The 27,825-nt window shown below is 51.6% G+C and overlaps 1 protein-coding gene across 1 annotated transcript in view; it reads right to left on the reverse strand.

Annotated features, from left to right (window-relative positions):
* LOC120758347 (fibulin-2-like) overlaps positions 1–27,458 on the reverse strand; it is a 28,601-nt gene extending 1,143 nt beyond the window's left edge. Inside the window, exons 1-3 of the mRNA XM_040076506.1 lie at positions 27,409–27,458; positions 25,880–27,283; positions 140–251 (exon numbers count right to left, since the gene is read on the reverse strand). Of these exons, the coding sequence (XP_039932440.1) occupies positions 140–251; positions 25,880–27,158 (1,391 nt within the window). The 5' untranslated portion in view covers positions 27,159–27,283; positions 27,409–27,458. The remainder of the gene's footprint in view (positions 1–139; positions 252–25,879; positions 27,284–27,408) is intronic.
* Positions 27,459–27,825: the final 367 nt, after the last annotated feature.

Raw genomic sequence — 27,825 nt, forward strand, 5'->3', positions numbered from 1 at the left:
ATCAGCCATGAGTACTGCCAGTCTACAACTCACTCAGATACACGCTCCCAGTCTCCTGGGCATCCCCAAAGTACATCTGATTTCCTCCCAGGGGCTACTCTTTATGCCAACTGAAAATGCTCGGTGTGACCTTACGTACCTGCAAATATCACCGTCCGTTCCACTTACAGGGATCTCTGTGCACTCCCCGTTGTCTATAGCCCACTGCTGGCCAGCCCCACAGCAGCTCTCAATCAGCTCCTTCGTGGAACCTGCACAAAACACACACACACAGGGCTTTCGGGATTATTTTGTATGGAATGGACTCGGTTTAACTCTGCCTCTTAACTGAGAAGTTCTTTGAAATAACGATAGCTCAGGGTGAGCTTTTTTTCCCTTTCTTTCCACGTTTTGTTTGGTTATAAGGAAAAATAAAAAGAAGACACAACTGATACCTGAAACATCCTGACACAATTGATGTAGTGTGGTCTTTCAGGGGGAAACAGCAGAAGGAAACTAAGAGTTTTAATTGCTATAAATGACACAAATGGTTTGAAGAAAACTCCATATTTAACAACTCTGAACAAAATCCCCGAAAAATCATGCTTGGCCACTTGATGCAAGTTGATTTAGTCATTATGCTGCTGTAACAGTGCCCTCACTACACAGGCTGGGTTAGCACAGAGTGCCCCAGCCTTGGAGGGTTCAGCTCACTTAAAACCACAATGAGAAGGGTTTGGGAGATGTAACTGGCTGTGAAACACCGGCACTAGGATGTGGACAGAGAGCTGGACATGCACAATGCTGCTCTCTGGATTTCCACCCAAGATGTAAATTTTCAGGTTGCAGTGGAACAGGATTTTGCTGGATCCTCTACACCTACTGCAGAGACTTAGGGCACTTTGTTCTCTCCAAGCCTTTGGGGAGGAACAGCCCAAACCAGACCTGGGGGCACTGCAGGCGCAGGGGGTAATGACCCAAGCCATTCGTGTCCCCAGCCCTGCTCACACACCACAGCCCTCGGGCTGTGCGATGCTTCCATTCCATACAGCACATCACCAATCTTCAAACATCCCTGAGTCCTGAGAGCTGCACTAGGTGTGAGAGTTGCTCTGTGACACTGGGGGGTCGAGCTACACAGTTAAACTGGCAGGAAAAACATCCAGTACCAGATAATTACAACACATTGCTATAAAGCAGGGAAATTTAAACACAGTTTTAATTCACTCCCTCGGTGGAGACTCCATTCATTTTACCAAGTGCTGAAACACATTTGTTGCTCTTGCTGGAACATGAGAACAGAGCAGAGTTTAACTATCTATATTGCAGTAATCTCCATGATTTATAATTCAAATAAAAGTGAGTTACTCATTCCTCACTGAAGATTCAATATCAGATCGCTCTACTGAACTGCCACACTATTAAACAGTCATATTTGCAAAATATATTGCCTTTTGTTGTGATCTTATGAATAATTAAACCCAGAATGAAGTTATCATAAAATAAACAAACTACTGCACTTTATCTTCATCAGGAATTTAAAAAAAACCTGGAATAACTCATAATAGGACTCACGGACATTAGCATGGATTTACGATATTTTAATTCTTCATTAGGAAGAACAAATATTTACAACTAAATACATGCACAGGACTGAGGATCACAGAGCTTCTGTGCTGAATAGAGATTTTCAGGTCTGCGTGGAACAGACTTTGAAACACTAAAACATTCAAAGAGAGCTTTGTTTATTTGGGGCTTCCACAATATTAGCAGATTTAGAAGCAGATTTGCATCTGCTCATGGAAAACAAAGTAATTTTGTTTGAGAACTCTGTAATCCATTTTTTTTAATTTACTGTGTGAATCTTTGATACTTCCTGAAGTCATTTCACAACCCACCTGCCAATAGAGAATTTGCTATTTATAGATTTCTTCACTAAGGAAAAAAAAGAAGGTAATTTACATCAGGCTGCGCTACAAAACAAACAAGTGAGTTTCCTCGCTTCTTTGCAATTCAGAAACTCACCTCCTGCAATCATCACTCTGCACCGGTCTGAAGATAGGAACTACAGAACATTTTGGCCTAATCTCAAAAATTTGTGTATTGTCTTTTAAAGACACTTAGAAGTTAATTCAAATATTTGGAAAAAATCCCATTTTTTTCCCTCGGTGAATTTTAACTCTTCCCTGCTCTTACAGTTGTCTCAGTACCTGACCCGACCATGAGCAGCAGTGGGATGGCCCCAAGCTGATCCAGGGTCACATCCAGGTTTTCCGTGGTCAGAGGATATCCACACTCCTTTTACATGCTAAGAATTATAGCTTTCAGCGACAAAAACCTGCTGTGGGTGGCTGGGTGGGTGTATTTTAAAAAGTTTAGTTGCAGCTCAAACTGAGGAAAACACAGTTGAAGGCTACTCAATTACTTCCTCCCACTGCCACAGTGAACCGTAAGGTTGTCAGAGCAGCGAAGGAGACAAAGTGGATTTTCCTAAACTTTCCTCCCCTTTTCCCCTCCCAGCGTTGACAAATTATATTTCCAGGGTGCTAAATCATCAGCCAGCTCTAGAAGGTCAAGGAGGGATAGAGTATCTCAGTTTCTCGCCAGAGCTTTTCTTGACACTGAAGTTTCCCTGTTTTCAGCTTCACCTGAACTCCCACTCCGACCATTTCACACCTTTAACACCTCCAATTTCGCTGCTTCCTCCCATTCTACTTCTGCAGCTCCGCAGAGCATTTGCATGGATTGAATAACTCCTGTTATGCAAATCCCCCTTCTTGGAGCCAGCTCCTGACGGAGCTGTCAGCAGCTTTATCCATCACCCCCTTCCAAGAGGGTCCTCTGTCTAAGGAGAAAGGCAAACCCTAGGACAGCAGCACTTCCTCAGTGAGCCTGGTAAAACCCTGGCACAGGGTGCCCAGAGCAGCTGTGGCTGCCCCTGGATCCCTGGAATGTCCCAGGCCAGGCTGGACACTGGGGCTTGGAGCAGCCTGGGACAGCGGATGGGCTTTAAAAACCCTTCTGTGAGTCCACAATTCCTCACACGATGGGAGCAGCGAGGACTAGCCCATCACACCAACCAACCCACCCTAGAGAGGACAATTATTTCCCTTCCCACTGAAATTACTCCAGGAGTCTCACACGGTAGCTTCAACTACAGAGAGCCCCAAGCGAGGCAGACACGGGGCAGGGCCTGGATAAAATCACTCGACTTCAGGCAGAGGTGAAGTTCAAAAGTGCCATTAACCCCAAAACATTTATCTATAAGGCAGGGAAAGCCCGAGCACCGCAGGAATCACCGGGGGGATCAGGGTGCCAAGGGCAGGGCACTGTCAGCCCCAGGCACCCACATCTCTCACTGCTGGCTTCAATTACAGCTCTGAATTGCTGCATCGGCACTCACAGGTGACACGGGCAAAGGGCATCCTCCCAGAACTGAGCTGAGCTCTTGCTGCTATGATGGAACATCCTACTCCATTCCTACACCTGAGGAAAGCAGTTTATCTTCCCCAAACCCACAGGACTGACACTTGCACCCAGTACATACACTTAACAAGAACTGTTTGCTCACACAGGAGAAAAATAAGTTGTATTTCCGTATCAAATACCCACCTGACAACATAAAAGCATACATTCTGAGAAATAATGACAAAAACCTCACAGAACAACTTGGAGGAGTTCTTAAAACACTGAAAAATAACTGTTTCCAGTGGGGCTTTCTGCTCCAATGTCTTCACCATTTAAAGCTATTTTAAATAAGTAATGAAGTACTGTAGCTTTACCCCTTAACAGGTTGTCATTTCCTATCTTACCAACAGCCTGAGAGGCTCTACTAAATCCCCTCCCTGCATTTCTCCATTTAGGTGGGCACTGTAACATGTTCTCCACTTGATTTATCCGGGATGGCTGGGAAGGCGTTTTAATGAGTAAGGTAAAGAGGAGAGGAACGTTTCTCTAGGCACAGACAGGGGAGGGGAGGATGACAACGCACCCCAAAGCAGAGTGAGCTACCCCTTATGTCACGGGGGCTGTTCCCAGAGCCATGAGCACAGGGTTTTACCCTGCTCCTGCAGGCTCCTCCAAGCGCCCAGCGTCGGGACAGCTCTGACTGCAAATCCCCCTGGAATGAGGGCAGTGCTCCAGTGTCTCCATGACCAGAGCACAGCCAGCTCGCTGCCCGGGATGGGGCTCGAACCCACGTGCTCTCCTCAGCCTTTGAGGCTTCTCTCCTTGGAAAGGATGGAAAAGCAGATGCAGGAGAAACACGGGCTGAGCCGAGTGCCCAGCACACACCTCCTGGATTCTGTTCAGTGCCCAATCCCTTTCCACCACCCTGCTCAATTCCTGCCTGCCATGCCATCACCACAGCACTGTCAGGGAGGCCCAGCACACCTGGAGCAACCTGCCTTCATGTTAACCCTCAAGCAGCCAAGTGTTTCTCTGTGCTCTCCCCCATCCTCTGAAGGCGCCCTTTGGGAATCCATCCCACCACTCAGCCAGGACAAGTTCCTGCTACGCTGCCTTCACTCCTTGGGAAGCATCTGCTTTCTATTTCAACCTGAAAACATTCTGTTTCCTACATCATTCCTTTTTTCATAAATTCCTGATGCTGGCCTGTTTGGCAAAACACAGAGAGCCGTGTCTGCCCCGAGGCACAATGAAAAAGTGGATAACCCACGCTGAACGTTGGTTTTACTGCGCCCCATACAATGGAGACGTACATCAACACAGCCTCAGCCAGACTTGTTTGGCAGATTTTGTTCAAAGTGTGAATGAACAGCAACCTTATCCTCCCTCTGGCTTCAGCTCTGGATAATCCTTGTAAGTCAAAACCTGTATTACCTGTGGCAGAGGCCACATCATTCAGACGATGTTTGGTCTTTAATGTTTCCATGACAGCATCCTTTATTAGAACCAGGTTGAAAGAGGGAGAGGGGGGGAAACAACTAAACAAATCCTTTAACCCTTTTCACCAGCTACAAACCCAAGCAATTGCTCTTCCTGCCGTTTCAAAATGTGTCTCATTTTGCTGTATCCTCCCGCAGTTTGGAGCAGAGCAGTTCACGCACAATCATCCCTCTATCAGCTACAATAATAACTCAGAGCAGGCAGAATGCTTCTTGCCCTTCAGCACGGTCTTGGCTGTGTTTTCCCCCTCCAGCCTCCTTCCCCAGATACTGCACAGAGTATATTTATGCTGGCTATTAACTTTCAAAAGAGCTGAGGCTTTGGAAAACCTGGTTCCGATTATCCCTGTAATTCCTGTCTGAAGAATTTTATCTTGGAGAGAGCAAGCTCTTTGCATGATCTGTTTTGTGGCGAGGTAGGCTCCTTTCTTCAAAGCATTTCCACCAGTCCTGTTTAACTTTAAAGTTAAAATTCAGAGGAGCAGCGTTTATCAGGGAATGCAGTCAGGGACTGCCCTCAGAGCACTCGGGAAAATTAGGCAGGATCACTGGATCTGCCAAGCACTTCAGGATGTTCTTCACCAATGAACCGAGCCGAGGTTGAAATGGTAACTAAATCACAAACTTCTGGAGAAGGTAAGAACAGAGAGAATGACACAAGAGCACCATGCACAACTGGAGAAGGTAAGAACAGAGAGAATGACACAATAACACCATGCACACCTGGAGAAGGTAAGAACAGAGAAAATGACACAAGAGCACCATGCACACCTGGAGAAGGTAAGAACAGAGAGAAAATGACACAAGAGCACCATGCACAACTGGAGGAGGTAAGAACAGAGAGAAAATGACACAATAGCACCATGCACAACTGGAGAAGGTAAGAACAGAGAGAAAATGACACAATAGCACCATGCACAACTGGAGGAGGTAAGAACAGAGAGAAAATGACACAATAGCACCATGCACACCTGGAGGAGGTAAGAACAGAGAGAAAATGACACAAGAGCAGCAGCCAGTGGCCTGAACAGCCCCAGGAGTGCTCCTGACCACGTTTGTGCCCTCCAGCTCTGGCTGAGGACTGATGACAAAAAGATTCTGAACAGCAGAGGAAGGAAACCCCCGAGTTTCATTGAGCTTCTCATTAGCGAGCAGGGATGATTAAACTGAACAAAAGAGTTGTTGTAGAGCTCCATCTCCTTATCTGGGAGCCCTCCAGGATTCCTTGCTAGTCCTTGTCAGGTTTATAATCATAAATTACATTGTTCCTTTATTTTATGGTGATGTTCTGAAGAGATCTCTCATTTCCTCAGGCTCTCCTTTATGAAGTTTTGCAGTCGGGGTTTGGGCAAGAATTTCAGCAGCACTGATTGCGGCCCAGGGCATTTCCTGGCTTAATGACAGGCTGGAAGAGCCGCTGGCCCCCGTTCCGCCGGGATGCAGTAACCCCAAGGAGGTTTAAACTCTCCAGGATGCACCCAGTGCCAGAGCAGAAGGAATTTCAGTGGGACACTTAAGTCAACAGCAACGAAACAAACCTCCTTTTATCCCTCACAAAAGTCGGAGGAAATACTAATTTGAATGGGCTGATAATGATGTTTAGATGGTTCCAGGGGAATTTAGCAGCCCTAGCAGGAAGCACAGCAGGAAATCTCTCCTCTGCATGCAGCATGCCTCAGAACCACAGACGTTTGGAAACAAGGGGGTTCAGTTCCCTAAGAAAGCAATGCTTTGGAGGTAGAAATTAGGAAGATGGAGGTTTTAACTTCTAAATGAAGCACCTTGTTGGCTGCTGCTCCCGTGGTTTCACACGGCAGGGGTTATTGAGGGACTCACTTTGCCCATTCCCACTGCAGACTCTGCCTCCAGCTCAGAGTGCCACAGGCAGCTCAGTGTAACCCCACAGCACACCCAGGGAAACACGTCCACATGAACTGTTCATTCCCTCAGTCCTTCCTCCCTGGCAAAAACCGACACCCCTCAGATCACACATGGAATTCCCAGGATTTGTTTCACTTCTGTGTTCCTGTTCTGTGCTCATCAGGATAAATAACACTCTAATACCTGCCAGCACTGCTACTGAAAGCACCTTCAAACAAGGCAACACTTGAAAATAATTGTAAACTATGGCAGAAGGGGCTGTTTTCACCTAAAGCTGGGGGCTGACCCCGTGCCCATGGAAGCCTTCAGGCACCGCCTGCTCCTTTACCAAAAACTAAAGCACAAAGCCCTTGAATGCAGAATCACAGAATCCTCAAGGTTCCTGTGGGAAACACCTGAGATCAAGCCCGACCATCGAGCTGCCACCACCACCACCACCACCACCACTAAAGCACGTCCCACGTGCTGCATCCACACCTCTTCTGGAACACTTCCAGGGATGGAGACTCCACCTCTGCCCTGGGCAGCCTTTTCCAGTGCTTGACAACCCTCTCCATCAAGACATTTTTCCCTAATACCCAATTCAAACCTCCCTGGCACAGCTTGAGGCCATTTCCCCTGGTTCCCTGGAAGCAGAGCCCGACCCCTCCTGCCAGGGAATCGTGGAGAACCAGGAGGTTCTTGCTGCTGAGCCTCCTTTTCTCCAGGCTGAGCAGCTCCAGTTCAGCCTGGCGTTGTTTAAACACGGTGTAAATAGAAACATGTCAATATTCAGGCCAGTCCTTGGTGCAGCAGCCCTGGTGGAGCTGAGCCATGTGCTGAAGGCCACTGCTCACCCCAGTCCTGGCCGAGGCACAGCGAGGACGGGTGGGACAGTGAATCCTGCAGGGAACAGCCAACAGCTGCATGTACAAAGCATGAAACAACCAGGAGGATGATTTCAGCCTGTATCTGTCTCTACAGAGCCTCCTTCCTCCGCCACCTCAGCACTCCCTGGTTTTGGGGAGCCACGGGGGCAGCCCCAGTCCCTCTCTTGTGTACACACCACTGCAGGGACAGAGCTGGGACTGGGCTCAGCTCAGGCTCCTCCTGCTGCTCCTGAGCAGCCAGAGACGGGCGGTGAGCTCTGGGGAGGCTCCACTCCCCACACTCACAGCCTGAAGCAGGCGCAGGCTGCATCTCCATCTCCATCTCCATCTCCATCTCCATCTCCATCTCCATCTCCATCTCCATCTCCATCTCCATCTCCATCTCCATCTCCATCTCCATCATCTCCATCTCCGTCTCCATCATCTCCGTCTCCGTCATCTCCCACAGCACCCTCCATCCCACGCCTCCTGCTCGGGCAGCGCAGGCTCAGCACTCCTGAAGGAATCCACATTCCCAACCACACTGCAGCCAGGGAGAAAAGGGAGTGACTTGTGAAAAGCTCCAGCTACGTGATTTAAACGTTAGCAATGCTAATGAAGAGTGGAGGAGCCGCTTCATCTCTCCCACAAAGACTCATTACTGTTACTTTCTGCAGGAGACACCTAAAACAGAGTAAAGGGAAATACTAGAAGAGGCAGAGCTTCACATACCACTTCATCAATACTTGTCCAAAACACCCCAGTCTTTATTACCTGTGTGTAAGTAAGTAGAGTGCACTTCTCAGTTTCTCTTTTTCAATATTCAACCACACGCTGGGGAAGCAACGTCCATTCCCACACAGCACTTGTGCAAACTATAACTGAATGATCAAAAAATCAGGATGGTTGAATTTTGAAGGTTTTTACCCAGGTTTCTAGTTCAGGGTGCTAACAGCAGACAGTAAAGCCTCAGTGCTGCCCAGAGGCTGCTGAGAATTGGATCCATATGAGGCCCTCTGTGGCGAAGCAACAAGAAAGAACAAAGTGTCTGGATACTTAAAGGCAGACAAGTCTGGACATTGCTGGAAAAAGACAATAACTCGCTGCGTCACCAGCCAGGAGAAGGGACAGAAGTGGTTGGAGCACTGGGCTCGGGGTGCCTGACAGGGTTTGGGGCACCACCAAGTTGTGCACACCCACACACACACATGCACAACACCTGGGGAGGCCACAACACTTCACATTTTCCTCAGGATTTAATTCAATAACACAAAATAGGTCTTTTGTAAACCACTCCACAGAAGCAGGACCCCGCACACTATTTGCTCTCTCCAGCAATTTCACAATTTTGACTTCCTGCTGCCAAGATCTATTTTGTTTTCATTTGGGTTCAGCAGTTACACCTTTCTCTACTGCACCTGCAACCACAAATGGATGTGAAATGGATCTCTAAAAGCAAGATACAACACGAGGGAGCACGGACAAGCAAACCCATGGATCTCAGTAAAGTGCCAGGGGCAGCCCCTCATTTTCCTCATCAGATGCAATTTGTTCCTACCGAGCTCCCAAAAGTCCTCTTGTCCTGAGAAGGGGCTCTGGCGGTGCAAGCAGCACATCCTGCACATCCTGCGCACCCCAAATGGACCCTGGAGGCAGCAAGGGCAGCCAGCTCCTGTGGGAAGCACCCTCCTTGCCTCAGCCAGGCTCCAGGTCACATCTAAACCCAGGAACCCTCGTCCCAGTATCCAACCCTGCCAGGGAAAATCCTCTCCTACCGCAGAAAAACCCAAACAAACCCTTTGGGAGGTCAGGGGTGAGCCCTGGCACCACGGGCTGTCCTGTGACAGCCACACCACCTCCCACCCTCCCCTGCCCCACCAGCCCCGAACTGGCCACAGCTCCGTGGGAGCTGCTGGAGCCCCGGGCACTGAGAATTCCAGACTTTCTGTGCTCCCAAGCACACGCTGCATTGACCTGAGGCCGTGGAACAGCTCCCAAAACTGAGTGACAGCGCTGGGATTGTGGCTGTGGGGTTAAACAGAAGTGTGTGACAGCACAGGGTGCAAAACTCCGAGTTTGAGGGTTTAGAATACAGTAATAGATATATCAAGCAAGATGGAGGTTTAGTCCTTTTTCACCTTCTTCTTCATGGGTCTGGGTGGGATTTTGTAATTGGGTAGAAAAATCCACATTGCGGGCCAGGGGTGGTTGGTTCTTGGGTTAAAAATAACAATAATTCAGGTGTCATTTCAGGAAGGACAGGGAGCCACGTGTGAGGTGCCATGGAATGGGCACGTTCTGGGCAGGGGCTGGGAACAGCCCGAGCCCTCCCTGTAGGGAATTCACCTTTCCTCACGGGGGAGAGGGTCAGCCTTGAGCTGGCTGCTTCTCCCAGCCAAGAAACGCTCCTGGTGAGCCGCCAGCTGCTCCCCAGCAGCGCCAGACACCAGCTCCCACTGGGAACAGGGGCCACACCGTGGGGCAGCGGGGACACTGCTCCCCTCCCCTCCAGAGCTGCAAACACGGGTGACAACGTGGCTGCCGTGCCACCCCCTGGAAATGTGCAGGGGTGGAGGGAAGGTGAGACACACGTGGTGATAACGGGTATCACACACAGCCCTGCAGGGTCTGCACACAGAGCAAGGGCCTGAAACCCTTCTCACCTCAGACAGGCGAGTCCTTATAGAAATGCCAAGTAAAACCTCAACATTTTCAACACATTCATGTTCTGGGAGGCCACTGACCCAAGCAGCACAAGCTGCGGGTGTCCAAGATGCATCCTGATTATTTGAAGGATTTTCCACTCCTTCCCCCAGAGCAGATAAAGCTCTCTGAGCTCTGAGCGTCCCAAGGGCTCCGATGCTCAGCACAAGGTCACGGGAGAAGGTTTTCTGTGGCCAGGGGCAGCTCCAAAGCTGTGGGACTGAGCTCTGGGCGCTCCCTTCAGCAAGGCTCAGGACCACCAACAGAGTCCATTGGCAAGGCTGCTTTCAGGGAGGAGTTGTTTGTTTATAAATTCAAGTGAAACGCGCTGCAACCACATTCTAACGACAGACTGGCAAAAGCCAGTAAAAACCCCCCCGGGATCACAGGCTTTCTAGGCAATTTGTTACAAAAGCGCTCATGAAAAATACGAATATTCCCTTTTCATGAGCAGCAAAGTGCCCTCCGCGCGTTCCAGGTCAGGAGCCCTCTCTTCAATCCGTCAGGCAGATTGCAGGGGCAGGGCTGTCACACAGGGATGGCCCCACGGTGACAAAAGCAGCAGTGACCCCGCTGCTGGGACAGGCAGGAGTAACTCCACAGCCCGGCAGCACTAACAGTGCCAGCTGCGTGCAGCTGGAGTCCTGCAGCTCTCACCCTGGAGGGTTTCCCTGTTCCGCTCTGCTTCTCCTCTCCAGAGCCCCTCAGTCTTCTCTCCTTCCTACCTGCACACTTTACCCCTATTTTTCTTGACCCCTTTTCCTTATCTCATCCTCAAATGCTCTCTCTTTTCCCGCATCTCTTCAGAAAATCTCCAAAAAACCCCCAAACAAACAACAAAACAACAACAAAAAAATCCCCCAAAAAACCCAACCCACAAAGCAATCCATTTCCCTCCGAGTCAGGACACAAAGCAGCCATCAGCAAGGCCAGCACTCCTGCTGCTCCCTTCCTCACAGCCCCACAGCTCTGTGCACAGCCGCTCACCCGGCACAGTCACTGCTCTCAGCCAGGACCAGAGCTCAGGGTGCTCTCCCAGGTGCCATGAACCCTGAGCCCCTGCTCCACAGGCACACAAAGAGAGACCAAAAACAAATAAACAAGCAAACGAACAACAAAAACACCAAACAAAACCTCCCAAACCTAAAAGCTGCTGGGGACCCCAGTGGATGAGCACACGGATGCTCCTCTGCTCCTGTGGCTCCCTCCCTCCTGCACCCCGTGTAAGAGAGAGATGCCCCACAGAGCTGCATGCCTCCCAAGCCTCCAGCTTCACACCCCGTGCTCAATTCAGAGCCTGGAGGAGGAACACCAGCTCTGGCTTGGAAACCCCATCCCAGAGGGCAGCTCCCAGGCTGTGGCTAAAGGGATCACGGGGTCACTGAGGCTGGAAAAGCCCAGGGATGAGCCCCAGGCTGCAGCACAAAGCCAGCGCCCAGGTGCCACATCCAGACGTGTCCTGGAACACGTTCAGGGGCACTGACTCCACCACTGCCCTGCCCCTTCCCAGGCCTGACAACTCTTTCCATGAGGAAATTTTTCCTGCTATCAACCCTCCACCTCCCCTGGTGCAACGTGAGGCCGTTTCTGAGGATGGAGGTGATACTCTGATCTGCTGTGGGACCTGGAACAGCCAGCACTGAGGCACTGAGAGAGCCCAGGGCTGAATTCACCTCCTGCAGTTCTGCTCTCTGCCCTTCCCTCTCTTCAGACTGCACATACGCAGTGCTTCGGCAGCACCAAGTTAAATCCCAGCCAGTTCATCACTTAATAAACCACCTTCATCTCCCACAAAGAAACACCATGCTGCTCATCCTCTGCTCCAGCCACATGAATCCTTGTCACAGGAAAGTATCTCTGTTTGCCTTGGCCTTCACAAAACCAGGAATGTCATAAGGCATCCCCTAACGGGGAGCAATTTCTTCCCAATGTCGAATCTAAACCTGCTCTCTCGTAGTTTAAAACCATTTCCCCTCGTCCTATCACCATCTACCCAAGTGAAAAATCACTATTCATGGAGCTGAAAATCATCATTAGGGGCTCGTTGTGGCTGCATAAATTCCACCAAGCACCAAACACACAGTAAAAGAATTATCTCTAAAGAGGAGGGTTCTTATCCTTCTTTCAGCTGGGGTATTTAAACTCAAGCACCATTAAAACCTGCGGAAACTACCACAGCAGGCTGATACCTATCCGAGAGATAACAACTTCCATTTGCAAAAACAAAGCCCTGAAGTGACAACCCGGGGTTTTAGAGTGATAGAGAAACCCGCTTATCTGCTCATTAAAAGACAATTCAGGAATAAATCCCTCATTCTGATGAGCCAAATTACCGGCAAACAGAGAGCTGTTACATGCTACTAAATAAATCTCTGCAAGCCTCAGACTCTTATTTTCCTGACTGCATATGTAATAAATACCAAGAGCTCGAGGTAATACAATATGCAAGAGGACTGAATCACTTTTTGGCCATCGGAAAGGAGATAATTTAGAAGTGTTATGTAATCCTAACAGACTGACAGCTGAGGTAACCACCTCACGACAATCTGTCTGAGGAGCTATATGGAGCGTGGCACCGTCCCAAACCCCGCTCCCTGCCATCATTCATTCAGTGAAAACTCTCATCCATGCGCAGCTTTTAATACTAGAAACTGCCTTCAGTATGGGAAGGAAAACTTTACCCAAAAAATGAGCTAAGGAGCTTAAACAACTGCCAGGAGTGAGTGGGGAAGTCAATCAGAAGCAAAGAGGCTGCGCTGCCATGAGCCCCAGGTACAGGCTGTGGCACAGGTGCCAGGAGGCAGCTCCATGGCAGTGCCAGTTCCACGGGCTGAGCGAGGGATGAACGCCCCAGCCAAGCACAGCCAACTGTTCACTGGCTGCAGCGCTGCACACCGGGCTCCATCTGCCTCACAGGAGCGGGAGGCTGAGAGCAGAAAGGAAGAGAAAACTGCCCTGCACGGCTCAACAGCAGCCAGGAGCTGGAGGATGAACCTCCAGCCCAAAGCTCACCTCCAGCAGCAAGACGAGAAGCAGAGGGAAGTCTTAAAAATCTATTTATGGCCGGGTAATTCTGACGGGAATTACCTGTAACATCTGCACCCTGCTCTTCTTGAGCCCAAATGGCAAAGAGAGTCAGGAAAGGCTCGGCTCTGTGATCCCCCAGGGCTGGCAAACATCTCCCCTGGCACCAGAGGTGTCACACCAGAGGTGTCACACCAGAGGTGTCACACCAGCCCTGCCCACAGCTCTGGGGGCTCTGAACTCACACTGAACATTCTGCATGGACCTTCTGGCACCTCAGAGCGCTGCAGCCCTCCAAGCTCCAACAAAAACGTCTTTGAATCCTGTGCTTTTGTTGTTTTAGTTCACCACCCACCCATCAGCCCTCTCAGGCGTTTATATTTACCTACGAACCTCAGCAGCAGCAGCAGCTCAGCCCTTGTTACAGGGGGGACAGCTGAGGCACAGTCTCCATCTCGACCCTTGCACCTCATCACTTCTAACCCGTTTAATTAAGTTTAATTAAAGCTGTAGGAGGCACACATCACATTGGGAATGCTTCGCACAGGCAACCACTCACGGAAAGGCTGAAAGGAAGAAGGACTGGTTCCTGTCACGGACACACACAACGACAGACGCACACATTTCTGCAATCTGAGCTCCTCAGTTCCAGATTCCAGACTCGAGACAACCTGAAAACTGGAAATGTGAATTTCTGACCAAAAACTTGCTAAAAACCGGAGTTAAATTTAAAAGCACCAGTCATCCTCAGGCTGAGGGAGGCTGAGGAGCTGTGCAGGCAAACATCCCCCCAGCCATGGGAGGAGATGCGGTGGGCAGCAGCTGAGTCACACGGGGAATACACGGCTAGAGAGCATCTGCAGGGCAGGAGGGATGGGAGCTCTGCTGAGATGAGTCACCAGAGAGACGCAGGAAATGAGGATTACTCCAAACAGGAACCATTAGCAGAGCAGCATTATGTTTTATAATGGGAAATTAATGTTTTATTCAAGCGATGTTTGCTGGATATAATTCCTTGTATCCAAGCGAGTCTAGAACTCCAGCTCCACCCTGGACCTGATCTTCTGCCCAGTTCTGAACTCCCCCAGTTGCACAAACCTCTTGATTGGGTCTTTTCACAGGCTGGGAGGCTGAATGGCATGAATGGGGTTTATCATATATGATGGGATGTAGACGTGGATGAACAGGGGTTTGGGTTTTTAATAGATAAAAGCTCTTTGGGGACAAACATTCATCCCAGCACACGGTATAAAAGAGAAACAAGCACTATAAAACCTCCCAGAGATTTTGAGAAGGACTGGACCTCAAAGAACATCCAGCTCCAGCCTTAGCCAGAACTGCCAGCAGCTCAAGGGGGCTGGTTGTTGTCCACAGCCTGCACGTAATTAAGGACTAATTCCACACCACCTACAGAGTGAGAAATGCAGGGCAAACGCGGCACATTGCTAAGTGTGCACTTTTCAGCCAGATTCCTGCATCTCCACCATCCTCACCGAGCACTGCAGACCTGCCCTCCCCACCCCAAACCCAGAGATGACCCCAAAGGCAGAGGGACAGACCTGCCCTGCCCACCCCAAACCCAGAGACCCCCAAAGGGACAGGGACAGACCTGCCCTGCCCACCCCAAACCCAGAGACCCCCAAAGGGACAGGGACACACCTGCCCTGCCCACCCCAAACCCAGAGACCCCCAAAGGGACAGGGACAGACCTGCCCTCCCCACCCCAAACCCAGAGACCCCCAAAGGGACAGGGACAGACCTGCCCTGCCCACCCCAAACCCAGAGACCCCCAAAGGGACAGGGACAGACCTGCCCTGCCCACCCCAAACCCAGAGATGACCCCAAAGGGACAGGGACAGACCTGCCCTCCCCACCCCAAACCCAGAGACCCCCAAAGGGACAGGGACACACCTGCCCTGCCCACCCCAAACCCAGAGACCCCCAAAGGGACAGGGACAGACCTGCCCTCCCCACCCCAAACCCAGAGACCCCCAAAGGGACAGGGACAGACCTGCCCTGCCCACCCCAAACCCAGAGACCCCCAAAGGGACAGGGACAGACCTGCCCTGCCCACCCCAAACCCAGAGACCCCCAAAGGGACAGGGACAGACCTGCCCTGCCCACCCCAAACCCAGAGACCCCCAAAGGGACAGGGACAGACCTGCCCTGCCCACCCCAAACCTAGAGACCCCCAAAGGGACAGGGACAGACCTGCCCTGCCCACCCCAAACCTAGAGACCCCCAAAGGGACAGGGACAGACCTGCCCTGCCCACCCCAAACCCAGAGACCCCCAAAGGGACAGGGACAGACCTGCCCTGCCCACCCCAAACCCAGAGACCCCCAAAGGGACAGGGACAGACCTGCCCTGCCCACCCCAAACCTAGAGACCCCCAAAGGGACAGGGACAGACCTGCCCTGCCCACCCCAAACCCAGAGACCCCCAAAGGGACAGGGACAGACCTGCCCTGCCCACCCCAAACCCAGAGATGACCCCAAAGGCAGAGGGACAGACCTGCCCTGCCCACCCCAAACCCAGAGATGACCCCAAAGGGACAGGGACAGACCTGCCCTCCCCACCCCAAACCCAGAGACCCCCAAAGGGACAGGGACAGACCTGCCCTGCCCACCCCAAACCCAGAGATGACCCCAAAGGGACAGGGACAGACCTGCCCTGCCCACCCCAAACCCAGAGATGACCCCAAAGGGACAGGGACAGACCTGCCCTGCCCACCCCAAACCCAGAGACCCCCAAAGGGACAGGGACAGACCTGCCCTGCCCACCCCAAACCCAGAGACCCCCAAAGGGACAGGGACAGACCTGCCCTGCCCACCCCAAACCCAGAGATGACCCCAAAGGGACAGGGACAGACCTGCCCTGCCCACCCCCAAACCCAGAGACCCCCAAAGGGACAGGGACAGACCTGCCCTGCCCACCCCAAACCCAGAGATGACCCCAAAGGCCAAGGGACAGACCTGCCCTCCCCACCCCAAACCCAGAGATGACCCCAAAGGCCAAGGGACAGATCGTTATCTCGAAGTGAAGCATTTCCAGAGTCAGCTGCAATTGTCCCAAAACATCCAATCCAACGGGAGGACAGGGAGTGACATTCCCAATTCCCTCAAGTGGGGCTCTCACCTGTGATAACCAAACCCTTGAAGAGACCTTCATTCATTTGGCCAAAACATTTTCCACGTTATTTGCACAGTTTTGCTCACTGAAAGGAGATGAAAGGCTTAGTTGCCTTATCTGTAATTAGACACGCATTTGCTACACATTCCTGGGACAAATAAACCAAATTCACCTTAATAGGGTGCTTTCATCCAGCTGAACGACTTTAAATTTGCTGCTGGTTTGTTGCACAGTAACACTTCACAAATAAAAACCAAACCCAGTGCCAGGAAAGCAGCATTCCATGGTGGTTTTTTCCAGCTCTACAGAGCTCCCGGGGCAAAAGGAGGAGGAAAGCGTTTTAAGCTTGAAGGATTTTTCCCTTGCCGGTGCCCAGGCCCCAGCAAAGCCCTGCTGGAGCTGCCTGGTGATGTTAAACACATCCAGGCATCCCCATCCTGGGCTGAATCCCTGCAGCACCGCAGCTCTGTGGGGCTCCTCCAGCCCAGCCTGGGCCAGACCTCTCTTTCCAATTTACACAAGTGTCTATGGCAACTGTGGGGCTATTTCAAACCATTCCTACTTAGCCACCTCCAGGCTGAACGTTAAATAGGCAAAAACCCCCCAAAACCCCAGCCCACCCCATCAGGCGCTCCTCTAACAGCTCGGGGCGTGTGCCAGAGCAGGACACTCCTGTCTGCTGCTCCTCCTTCTCCTGCAGAACATCCCAGCAAGGCTTCCTTTGCCCTCTCCAGTGACTTCTGTGGGTCTCAGTAGGAGAAATGCTTTGCTTTGGCTCCCATCCCCTCAAGCTGTCCAGCTCCTTTTCGGTTCTTCCTTGATGCACCCAAGGAGAGCTCCTGGCAAAGGTGTGCCCATCCCTGCTGGCAAAGGTGTGCCCATCCCTGCTGGCAAAGGTGTTCCCATCCCTGCTGGCAAAGGTGTTCTCATCCCTGCTGGCAAAGGTGTGCCCATCCCTGCTGGCAAAGGTGTTCCCATCCCTGCTGGCAAAGGTGTGCCCATCCCTGCTGGCAAAGGTGTGCCCATCCCTGCTGGCAAAGGTGTGCCCATCCCTGCTGGCAAAGGTGTTCCCATCCCTGCTGGCAAAGGTGTGCCCATCCCTGCTGGCAAAGGTGTGCCCATCCCTGCTGGCAAAGGTGTGCCCATCCCTGCTGGCAAAGGTGTGCCCAGGCTCCCAGCCAGCCACCACAGCCCTGCCACCACCCCCCCCTGCCTGAGGGCTTTGGTGGCTGGGGAAGGACAGTGGTGGGGCAGAAACACGAACCACAGCATCCCAGAACGGGCTGGGTTGGAAGGGATCTCTTAAATCCCATCCAGTGCCATGGCAGGGACACCTCCCACTGTCCCAGGCTGTCCCCAGTGTCCAGCCTGGCCTTGGGCACTGCCAGGGATCCAGGGGCAGCCACAGCTGCTCTGGGCACCCTGTGCCAGGGCCTCACACCCTCACAGGGAACAATTCCCCCCAAACATCTCATCTAAACAGTAAAGTTGAATGAATAGCTTTTAATTTGCTCTCTCCTTCCAGGGCAGCTTTAAACATTTGAGATTCCATTTTTCTCTCTGAGGTAAACTGTGAGTCTGTATTTTTCTAAAGAACATGTTTTTAATGAAAGGTGATGGCTCTGGGCAGCCACAGGGCTCCAGGGAACGGAACCTCACAAATAACCCCAAATATCGGATTATTTGAAACATGCTGTAGAATTTGGCACTCCTTTAATTTTGTAGGGGATGTCCAAGGCATACATTTCCATGCTGGGAAGAGTTTATTCACCTTCTTTACAAGCACAACACCTGACAAGCAACTTTAACCTCGCGCTAGATTAACGCTCTTCCTTGTTCTGAACACGACTTGCTACAAAAGGCAGCAATCTGTCAAATTAATCAATTTGCATAGCTGGCAGTTATGGAAGGAAAATCCAGGCGGGTGCTGCAGCTGAATCCAGGTGCAGCCTGTTTACACATCCCTGTTATCACCGACAGCCACAACTGCACTTGCTGTGCTGTGTTTGCTCTGCAAACCCGGCCCTACTTTGCATCGCTTTGAGGATTTCCTGAGCCCTGGGGCTCAGCTCAGCTCCCCAGGCAAAGGATCCCTGTCTCACCTCCCCTGGTGACCTCCAGTGACCAAACCCCTGGGGCTCTGCAGGGCTTTTAAGGGACGTGCAGGAATTCCCATCTGCCAAGTGTTTGCTTGGAGGCGGCCAGCATTCCCACAGCACCACACACACACACACACACCCGCGGAGCAGTCCTGCCACTCCTAAACTCCTGCTTACAAAGGTTTGGGTTTAAATTGCAGAAGTTGTGGCAACAGCCATCTCTGCTGCAGAGCTGAACTCCCCCCTGCTCGTCAGACCAGTTCAGGGAGCGTGTCGGGAGCTGTTGTAGCATCTGACCAAGGTGGATTTTTAGCCCACACAAGCAGTTAAAAGTTAACAACCGAGTCTCACCGCCCGGGAATAAGAAACGGAGGCAAACAAGACAAAGGCATTTTCCAGCCTCAGCACACAGCTGGAAGCTCCTCTGCACCTTTTTCAAGGCGTTTGATACCCGACAGGGTCACACACACACAGCCCACCGGCGCTGGCTGTATTCCCCACCATCCTCACGCCGTGGGTGACGTCTGTGCTGAACACAACTGCTGCTCCAGAGCCTGCACATCCCTGCACGGGGCACAGCTTCCTCCTGACTCCCCCAGCTGCACACACAGCCAGGCCCCCGAGCTGGGCCAAGGGAGCCCACGTGGAGCCACCTTCTTCTCTTAATTAGACCAAGACACCGACTTAATGAAGGTTAAACTTCACCTTCTCCGCCCCACGAGAGGCAGGGCCAAACAAACCTGCCCTGTGCACTACAACTGACGGAGCAGCAGACAGGGGACAGGTTCTGAGAGCAGATAATTTGCTTTTCATCCTTGGGAGAATGCACAGATAAGGCAACACCCCCCCCATACTGAGTGCCGTGGGCTGCCACACCAAAACCATCCCCAGACCCACTGCCAAGCTGCCTTCTCCTTGCACTGCACCAACACCTGCTTCCTCTCACTCGCCGTGAGCCCTGGCAGCTTTCATCTTCTGAATCTGGAGCAGATTCAAGCAGCAAAAGGAAAATCTCAGCAAGGTGGCAGCAAACAGCCAGTCAAAACAAAGGAGAGGGGTTAGGAAACCTCCCTGGTCCATCCTGGGGAGCAGACTCCATCACCACGGCAGCACCGTGTCCCTGCAGGACATGGGCTCTTCCTCAGCCCTGCAGGAGAGTGAGAGAGAGAGAGAGAGGAAGCCTGGACTTGGTGATCTCTGAGGTCTTTTCTCACCTTACTGGTTCTTTGATTCTATTAGATATACACACATGTGTTTCTTGGCATTCAAACATCAAATAGGAAACTGCTGTGAAGATTTCTTCACTAGTACCGGCACTACACCGAACTATGCCAAGACTTGCTCCAGGACCAGCAGCATTCTGACCTGCTATGAATGCAACACACAAGGACAATTCTCGTGCTAAGTACTCAGGAAACTGCAATTCCTCTGGGTTTAAAACCGACCATATGGCACAGAACTGGCCATAGGGCAGATCTTTATGTTCAAGGGCAGGATTAACTTTCTGTGGGAGTCTGAAGCTCTCTGTGCCACTCTGGAAACAGAGCAGCAAGAATCTCCGTTCTGTGACCCTGGCAAGGGCGAGGGGAGCAGATTAATCCATCAACACCAGCTCTTCTTCCCCAAAGGAATGTGTTTGGTGATGCTGGACAAGCAAGGCATGGAGTCCCTTCCTGCTGTCATGGGAAGAGGAGCTGATTCGTGACCCCCGGTGCCAGGGGCTCAGGGCTATCAGCTGCACGCCCATAAAGGGCCATCAGGCAGACATCCAGTTTGGGGAATTTACAAACAAAAGGGACAAATGGCCATAATGATGTATGTACACAGCAATCTATGGTTTACGAGGTATTCATTTACTATAGCTTAACTGTAAGTTCTGGGAGAGGAATTTGAATCTGACCAAAAAATATGACAAACAAGTAAGTGCTTTGTTACTGCAAAGGAAGCAGAGCAACTGCTGTGTGCCCACGTGAGATGTAAGGAGCTCTTTCTGAAAGACAGCATTTAAGTTTTAAAATTCCCGAAGTTTAACGGTTGCCCTTCACCATTGTAAAGTAATATCAGAAGAACAACAGAGCTAAAATGAGTGTGTACCTCACTGAAGCTAATGGGGCTAACACGGCATCGACAGGACAGGGGCTGACCTTCAGAGTCTTTTCTCAAGGAACATTATTGACTGGGTTTAGAAACTGGATGACAAGGCGGCACTCTCTCGGAAACAGCAGGGTCAGATTTCAAAGCTGTGTAAGTCTGCTCACCACACCGAGAGGAGACCTGAGGGTTACCCCAGGGGGGTCGGAGCCCAGGGCTGAAGGGCGCAGCGCTGCTGATGCCCTGGCACTCTGCACGGTCCGAAGCGATGACGGGCACTCGGGAGGCTGCAGGGGCTCAGCCCCAGCCCTGCAGTGCCAAACTGGTTCCTCCTCCCCACAGGGATGTAGCAGGCTCAGCCTGAACTGCCTCTCTGCCACAATGCCACGATTTCTCCGCGTACCAGATCGTGCACGCTGGAAAGCAAATGCATCTGGCTGGCTCCAACAGCTCCTGCCCATTTTAACAGGCTGGTTACCTTCCCCAAGAATAACAAAAGCAGCAGTTTAATTTCTTTTTTCTTGACGTGGTGCTGAGGCAGTGAGTCCCTGCCTGTCCCACGGCTTGTTCTTGGCCACGCCACAGCACAAACCTGCTCCTCTTGTCCCTGGGGCCAAGGATGACGGACAGAGCACAGACACCACCAGGAAAACGTCCCCAGGGCCACAGGCTGAGCAAGGCAGAAGTCTGTACCTCAAGAACACGTGCAAAGCACATTCATCGCTTTAAAGCATCGTCCGAAACCTCTGACACCGCAGCACGAGATTTTGGAAAGTCTCCGTATTTATCTTCCACCAGCAAAACCACCACAGTCAACCCAAACTGGCTGAAATGCAACATTTATGGAACTTTCTAGTGCAAAGCCAGCCAGCACTGATGGTCACTACGCTTTTCTTCTGATTTCAATGCCGTGAGTTCAGACAGCACTTATCAACTTTGATCCAGAACCAGGAAAAGTACAAATTCTATCATTATTACAAGAGACATTACTTAAGTGCATGTTATCTGCAATGCAAACAGTTCCTCGGAGTGAATCTCTTACAAAATCATTTGGCTAGAACACTGTAGGTTTGAATCTGGAAATGAAAACTACTTGTAACTCCATGCGAGGCAATTCCAGCACCGGGAAAATTAATGAACATTGCAGAGGAAGGATTCTTGGATAAGAGGGAGAACTGTATTAATCTTCAGCTGCTTATAGGCCATAAACAAGAAGTTTTATAGACACAGCTGCAGAATTACAGTCGGGCGTCAGGAAGTTTTAAGGCATCAGCTGGAAGCTTGGTCCGGCCCCTGGCAGCTCCTGGCAGGGATGTGGGATGGGTGTCCGGCTCTCCGTGCCACCAGGCACACAGTGCACTGCCTTCACACCCTCACCCACAAGTCTCCCTCCTAGGGATCTCTCACAAGCGTTACCAGAAGTGAAAGAAAGGGAAAAAAAGACTCCTTAAACACCACTAAACTCGCTCAGAGCTTCTCGTTCTGCAAAAGGACTCTTCAACCTCACGGGAAGAACCCTAAGAAACCACCATTCCATCAGCTCTGTTCTCCTCACAGAGATGCCTTTTCACGTGCTCTCGTTTCCCAGCCATGAGGTTCCCTTTTGGAATGACAGCCCAGACAAGTCTGGACTGGGTCCCCTCCACACGAGGCTCTGCTCTCCCGTCCCAGCTGGCCAGAGCACAGGGCGTGCTTGGCTGCTCCCTGTCTGCTTTCCAGGGAATTCTCCTCCCCACCAAAGCAAGGTCTGTGTGCCTGGAAGCTCCTGGGGGGCCCTGCAGCCCCCTGGCAAAGGCAGGGAAGGGGAAGATGTGCAGAGGAGGCATGCTGGCCCTAAATACAGCACAAATACTTCTTTCTCCTACCCCCATGCCAGCCCTTGGCTGAGTGTAAACCCCCCTGGAGCTTTGGGGTGGCGATTTAGGACTTTCTGGTGGCTTTGGGAAGGAATTGGTCATCTCAGGCACAGCACAGACAGACTGGGAAGACTCAAGAAAGCATAAAACCTGCTCACACATAAGGGGATCTTTATAAAATTCCAATTACTTGCTGGCGTGTTACCTAAGAATCCCTGAGAGGTAAGAGAAATTGCTCGCTGTGAGGCCCGGGGTAATGAAATTACAAATCCTTTCATGAGTAAGCATGTGCTAGAAAGCTACGTTTATTTGGCCTACGTATTTGAAACTGTTCAAAAGGTTATTGTCTCTCAAAATCTGGATCAGGAATTACTACTTATACTTTCCCTTCTCTAACAAGGAGCTATATTGAGAGTCGGTTTTAATTCCTTGGTGATCGATTAGAATAACAGACACACTACTGCAAAGGAGTCTCATTTAAATTCTGTTTTCTGAAGGAATATCAATGATGCACACAAAAAAAAAAAAAATACTCTCAGATACCGACTATAAATAACCAGCAACTGGAGTCCCCTCGAGAAACCTGGTGAGCCCAACAGCGAGTAATTAATTCAGACAAGAAAACTCCTATCTTATTTGCATACTTTGTCAGCAGCACGTTCGAATTTCAGAACTGAGATTCGGGGTTGCTGTTGCAAACCATGGATGGAACTGACTTTGCACAGATAATCATTTTTCCCTCTACAGAGCAGGTACATCAGGTGGGTTTGCAAAGGTATTTTGATGCCATCCTAGGCTGGGTGCCCAACTCCAGCTGTATTTTGGCAACAGTTTGAAGAACTAAGCTCTTCAGAGGGTATTTAACGGAGCTCAGGAACACACGTTTGTCCCACCTTGCAGACTGTACCGGCCTGTCGTGGTCCCCAGTGACTCACACTGAGGACAGCAGCTGTCACCTTAACTTCAGGAGTAACACAGGAGGATGGGGAGCCACCTTCTCACACATCTCTGTACGAGATCGGCAGGTCCTGGGCTTTGAGCAGAACAGAACTCAAGACCTGAGCATCCCTTAAATTATTTAGGCTCTCAAAAGTCAGCAGACATCTGACTGTGCCAGGCTGCACACGGCTTTTAGCAGAGCACAGCACCCAACCCTGGCACTTGGCACAGACCTTTGCAACTTTTAAAGGATCATCTACACGATATTCTCTAACTGAAGACCACTAGTTCAATATACAGCCATGGCTTAAAATACCCTTTAAGAGAAGGAGCCAAACAGCCCCATAAAAGCCTAGCACAAGAGTACTGGTAGCCAGGAGCTCACGGCCTGTGGTCACCAGCTCGGTTTCACAAGGAAGATGCACACGAGGAATGGGAGAAGGACGGCGGTGAGGAGGGTTTGGGCTCCACAGGGGAATTCCTGCAGAGAAGAACATTCCCAGTGCAGAGCCCTGAAGCCCAGCCAGCTGGAAAAGCAAGAGCAGGATCTGACCCAGAGCAGCTCCCAAAACACAGGCAGGCGAGCAGCAGCCACGCAGCAACACGTCCAGAGACGTCCTCAGACACAAACCCCAGAGCAGCAGCGCTGACCCCAAAGCACACCCCTGGCTAGGACAGGGCTGGGAATTCAGCTCCTGCCTGCCTGGGGGGCTGCTGGAGCCCCCAGTCCTGCTCCCATTCCTCACAGGGACTGCTCCAAGCGCGGGGTGCAGAGCTGAGCTGGGGATGCAGAGAGCCTGGTCACAGCTGGCTGTGCCTGCAGGTTGGATCCTCTGGCTGCTGGGTACCACAGGTCTGTGAACAGTCACTCTGAGCGCACTCCTCTGTGTCATCTGGGCAGGCTTGGGTTTCCCTGCAGCCTCTGCTCACAAATCCAAGCCTGAGGGGACAAGGGAAGGGGTGCAGGGAAGCACTAGCAGCCATGAGGGAGTCAGCCCCCCACAGATCATACGTGAAATGGTTGAATTATTTCCCTTTTTCCTCCTAAACTAGCATCTGGCTGCCTAATGAAATACAAAGGCCATTATTTTCTTAAACCCTCACATTGAAAATTTCAGGGTTCTCCGCCCATTTTTCCTTTTTTGAAAGAAAAAGAAAAGGCAATTTAATTTTTAAAAAATGTCTTCTTTAAAGTTACACCAGGAAAGGGGTTCTTGTGTGCCAGTCCTAACTCAGGCCCATGTGTCGTACACAGCCAGGATGCACGGCTCAGATTTTGTGGCAGGCTGGAGCAAATGAAAGGGAAGTCAAAGGAGAAGGAAAAAGCTGCCATCTCCATCATGGACCTGGCACACTTTCTGTCTGAACAGCCACCAGGTGCTGCTTGTGTTGGGACCTACTGAGCTCCAGATCTGCTCTCCTCCTCCCATCTGCCTTAAACTTCTCCAGGAGATGGACTGGACAGCTCAGGCTTTACACAGCCCAGGAGAAACGCCGGTGCCCAGGGACTCATCAGGATTCCCCGCAAGCATCCTCCAGCTGAGTCTCGTGAGAACATTCTGTGCCACAATCCTCCAGCTGAGTCTCGTGAGAACATTCTGTGCCACATCCTGAAAGAGGAGGTACTGCTCTTGATTTGATGAAAAATGAGTTGGAAATACGAGCTGTATATGTGCTAATTTACAGCGATGAAGTTTGCATTCATTACAGTAACGAGCGCTGCATAAAGCGTATCGTCAACATTCCCTGCAGGTGTCAAGAGGAATCCAGAGGCTGGGAGGAAATACATATACTTGCCACAGCTGATCGTAAACATCATAAACTTCCAGCCCCCAAAAAACCCATAAAACAGGAGAGAGCCCTTTTTCTCCCTGCTAGCGCCCAAGGGATTTGAGTATATCTCTCAAGGTTCTTGAACTAACGAGCTCGGACGGGCTTTCAGCCATGAGGTAAATATTACAAGTGCTCTCAATATTTTTATTTAGAAAGCGAAAGCACAACTGTTTCACTTCCTTCCCAGAAGAAGACGAAAGCTACAAATGTGATTACGCTGAGTTGGTAACTGGAGATAACTAATTAAATCCTTCCATGTAGAGGAAGGCGTTTCTTTAACATCACAACGGAAGTCCAAAGCAAGTAACTGAAGGAAAAGGGCAGAGCTTAATAAACCATCATCTGAAATAAAGCTAAAATACCAGAAAGCCCCATCCACTGTCTGGGAAATCAAAGCAAGGTGGGCAACAGTGAAATGGCACCTGCTCTGTGGAACCAAACACGGGCCACCTCCCGAAGGGGTGGAAGAAGGCTGGTGGCGGTTTGATTGATTTCCAGGCCACAAGCGCAGCAGCAAGAGCAACACGGCAGCACCAGTGCTAGCAGGAGTAAGAGTTCTCCAGACACCCACCCTGGAGCAGTTCTTACCTTCAGGCAGCCTGGGGTTAGCGTGGATGGAGTTGGGGTCGCCGTCCTCCTCGGGGTGGTAACGGTACAGCGTCTGCGACTGCCGCGGGGACGACGGGCTGCGCTCCTCCTCCAGAGCAACGGGAGGAGAGGTGGTGGCGCTGAACTTCACCTTGGGGAACCCATTCCCCTCGAGGCTTTCACGGGACGATCTCGTTGGGCCCGGCTCCGTGAAGTTCACCTCCTTCAAGCCCTGATACGTGCTGCTCTCTGGCTCTTCCTTCCTGGCATGCTTTTTCATCTTAGAGTGCGGGGCTCTCTCTTGCTCGTGCCTCTCCCTGCTCCCTTTCGGCCTCCTCTCCTCCTCCGGGCGCGGGGGCGGCTCGGTGGCGGCCGTGGCGTGCTGCGGAGGAGCCCCGGTGGTGGCCGGCGCCTGGTGGCGCGTCGCCTGCCGCAGGGAGGGCGCGGTGGTGCGGGGCAGCCTGCGGCGGGGCTCGGCGCTGCCCGCGGGCGCCGCGGCCGTGCCCTCGGCCTGGGGCCGGGCCGAGGGCGCCACGCTGGCCGCCGGGTAGTCGTAGTCCTCGCCCTGCTCCCGGCTGAGGCTCTCGTGCTCCGGGTGGGACGAGTACCCGCCGTACTTCTTCGGAGACTCCACCTGGGTGCCGTCGGCCTCGGAGGCCTCCTGGTCGTAGCTGTAGGGATCGTCGTAGTGCCTCTCGGGCTCGCCGTCCTCGGCGTCCCCGGGACCGGCCGTGTGCGAGGGGAAGGCGTCGCAGTCGGGCAGCTGGTAGCACATCAGCTCCCCGCCGGCGTTGGGGCAGTGGCACACCTTGCAGGGGGGCATGTGGAAGGTGTGCCCCGCCACGTACTTCTGCCCCTGGTGCAGGCAGCCGATGCGGCCGCACTGCGGACAGCCGTCCGCCGGCACCACGGCGTCGATGCAGTTCGGGGGCAGCTCGGGGCACAGCATGAACTGGCAGCTGATCTTGCCGCCTCCCTTGGGGCACGAGCACTCGGTGCTGCCGAAGTCCACGAAGTAGGACTGCCCCTCGGGCACCTTGCCGTTGACGAAGCCCACGTTGACGCAGTCGTAGTACTGGTAGCCCTCGCAGGTGCAGCCGTGCTGCAGGCACGTGGCGCAGCACTCGCCGGGCTCCAGCACGTCCTCGATGCAGTTCTCCAGCGCCTGGCACTCGGCGCCCGTGCAGTCCCTCTGCGCCTGGCAGCCGCCCGCGTGCAGCAGCAGCAGCAGCAGCAGCAGGGCACCCCAAGGGCCGTGCCGGCTCCGGGCCCTGGCCATGGCGTTCCCGAAGGAGCGCGGCTCCGCTCCAAGCCCGCACGCTCAGCCCTGGCGGCTCTCCTGGAAGGCTGGGGCGTCAGCTCCGAATCCGCAGCGCTTTCCTGAGTTACCTTTTCTCATAGATCCTGGAGTTATGAAAGAAAACTCTGTTAAACGCTACACTCGGCACATATCCTGTTAAACATTAGAGGTCTTTAAAAGTTGGGACGGAATCCAACATCTGGAAACCTAAGGACAAAAAATTAATCACCATGTCTTCCAAGCGTTAGAGGCACTAAGTTTGGAGCTGGATGCTTCCCCCACCCCTATTTCGAAAAAAGAAAGGAAGAAAAAATGGTTGTGACTGTTCTGTTTTGAATCTGTTGACAAAACATACATATTTCAATAAAAAGAAGGCCCTTCTTTATACTTCAATGCCTTTTTGTTAATCTTCCCAGCTAAAAAGATTTTTTGGCAGAGAATAAGTAAATACACAGTTCTTCCTCTGCAGATACGAGCTTAAGATAATTATTCTTTATGTTTTAATTACAAAGACTCAAATGTTAAGGAATTTTTATAGACAAAACTTAGCCTTGGGACGTGAGAATTTGTCTATACACACATTTACCCAAAATCTGGATTTTTTCCTGCCTCCTCCCCCCACTGAGCAATCTCTTGCACTTCGGTC

This window comes from Hirundo rustica, chromosome 12, assembly GCF_015227805.2.
Source record: "Hirundo rustica isolate bHirRus1 chromosome 12, bHirRus1.pri.v3, whole genome shotgun sequence".
NCBI classification, from domain to species: domain Eukaryota; kingdom Metazoa; phylum Chordata; class Aves; order Passeriformes; family Hirundinidae; genus Hirundo; species Hirundo rustica.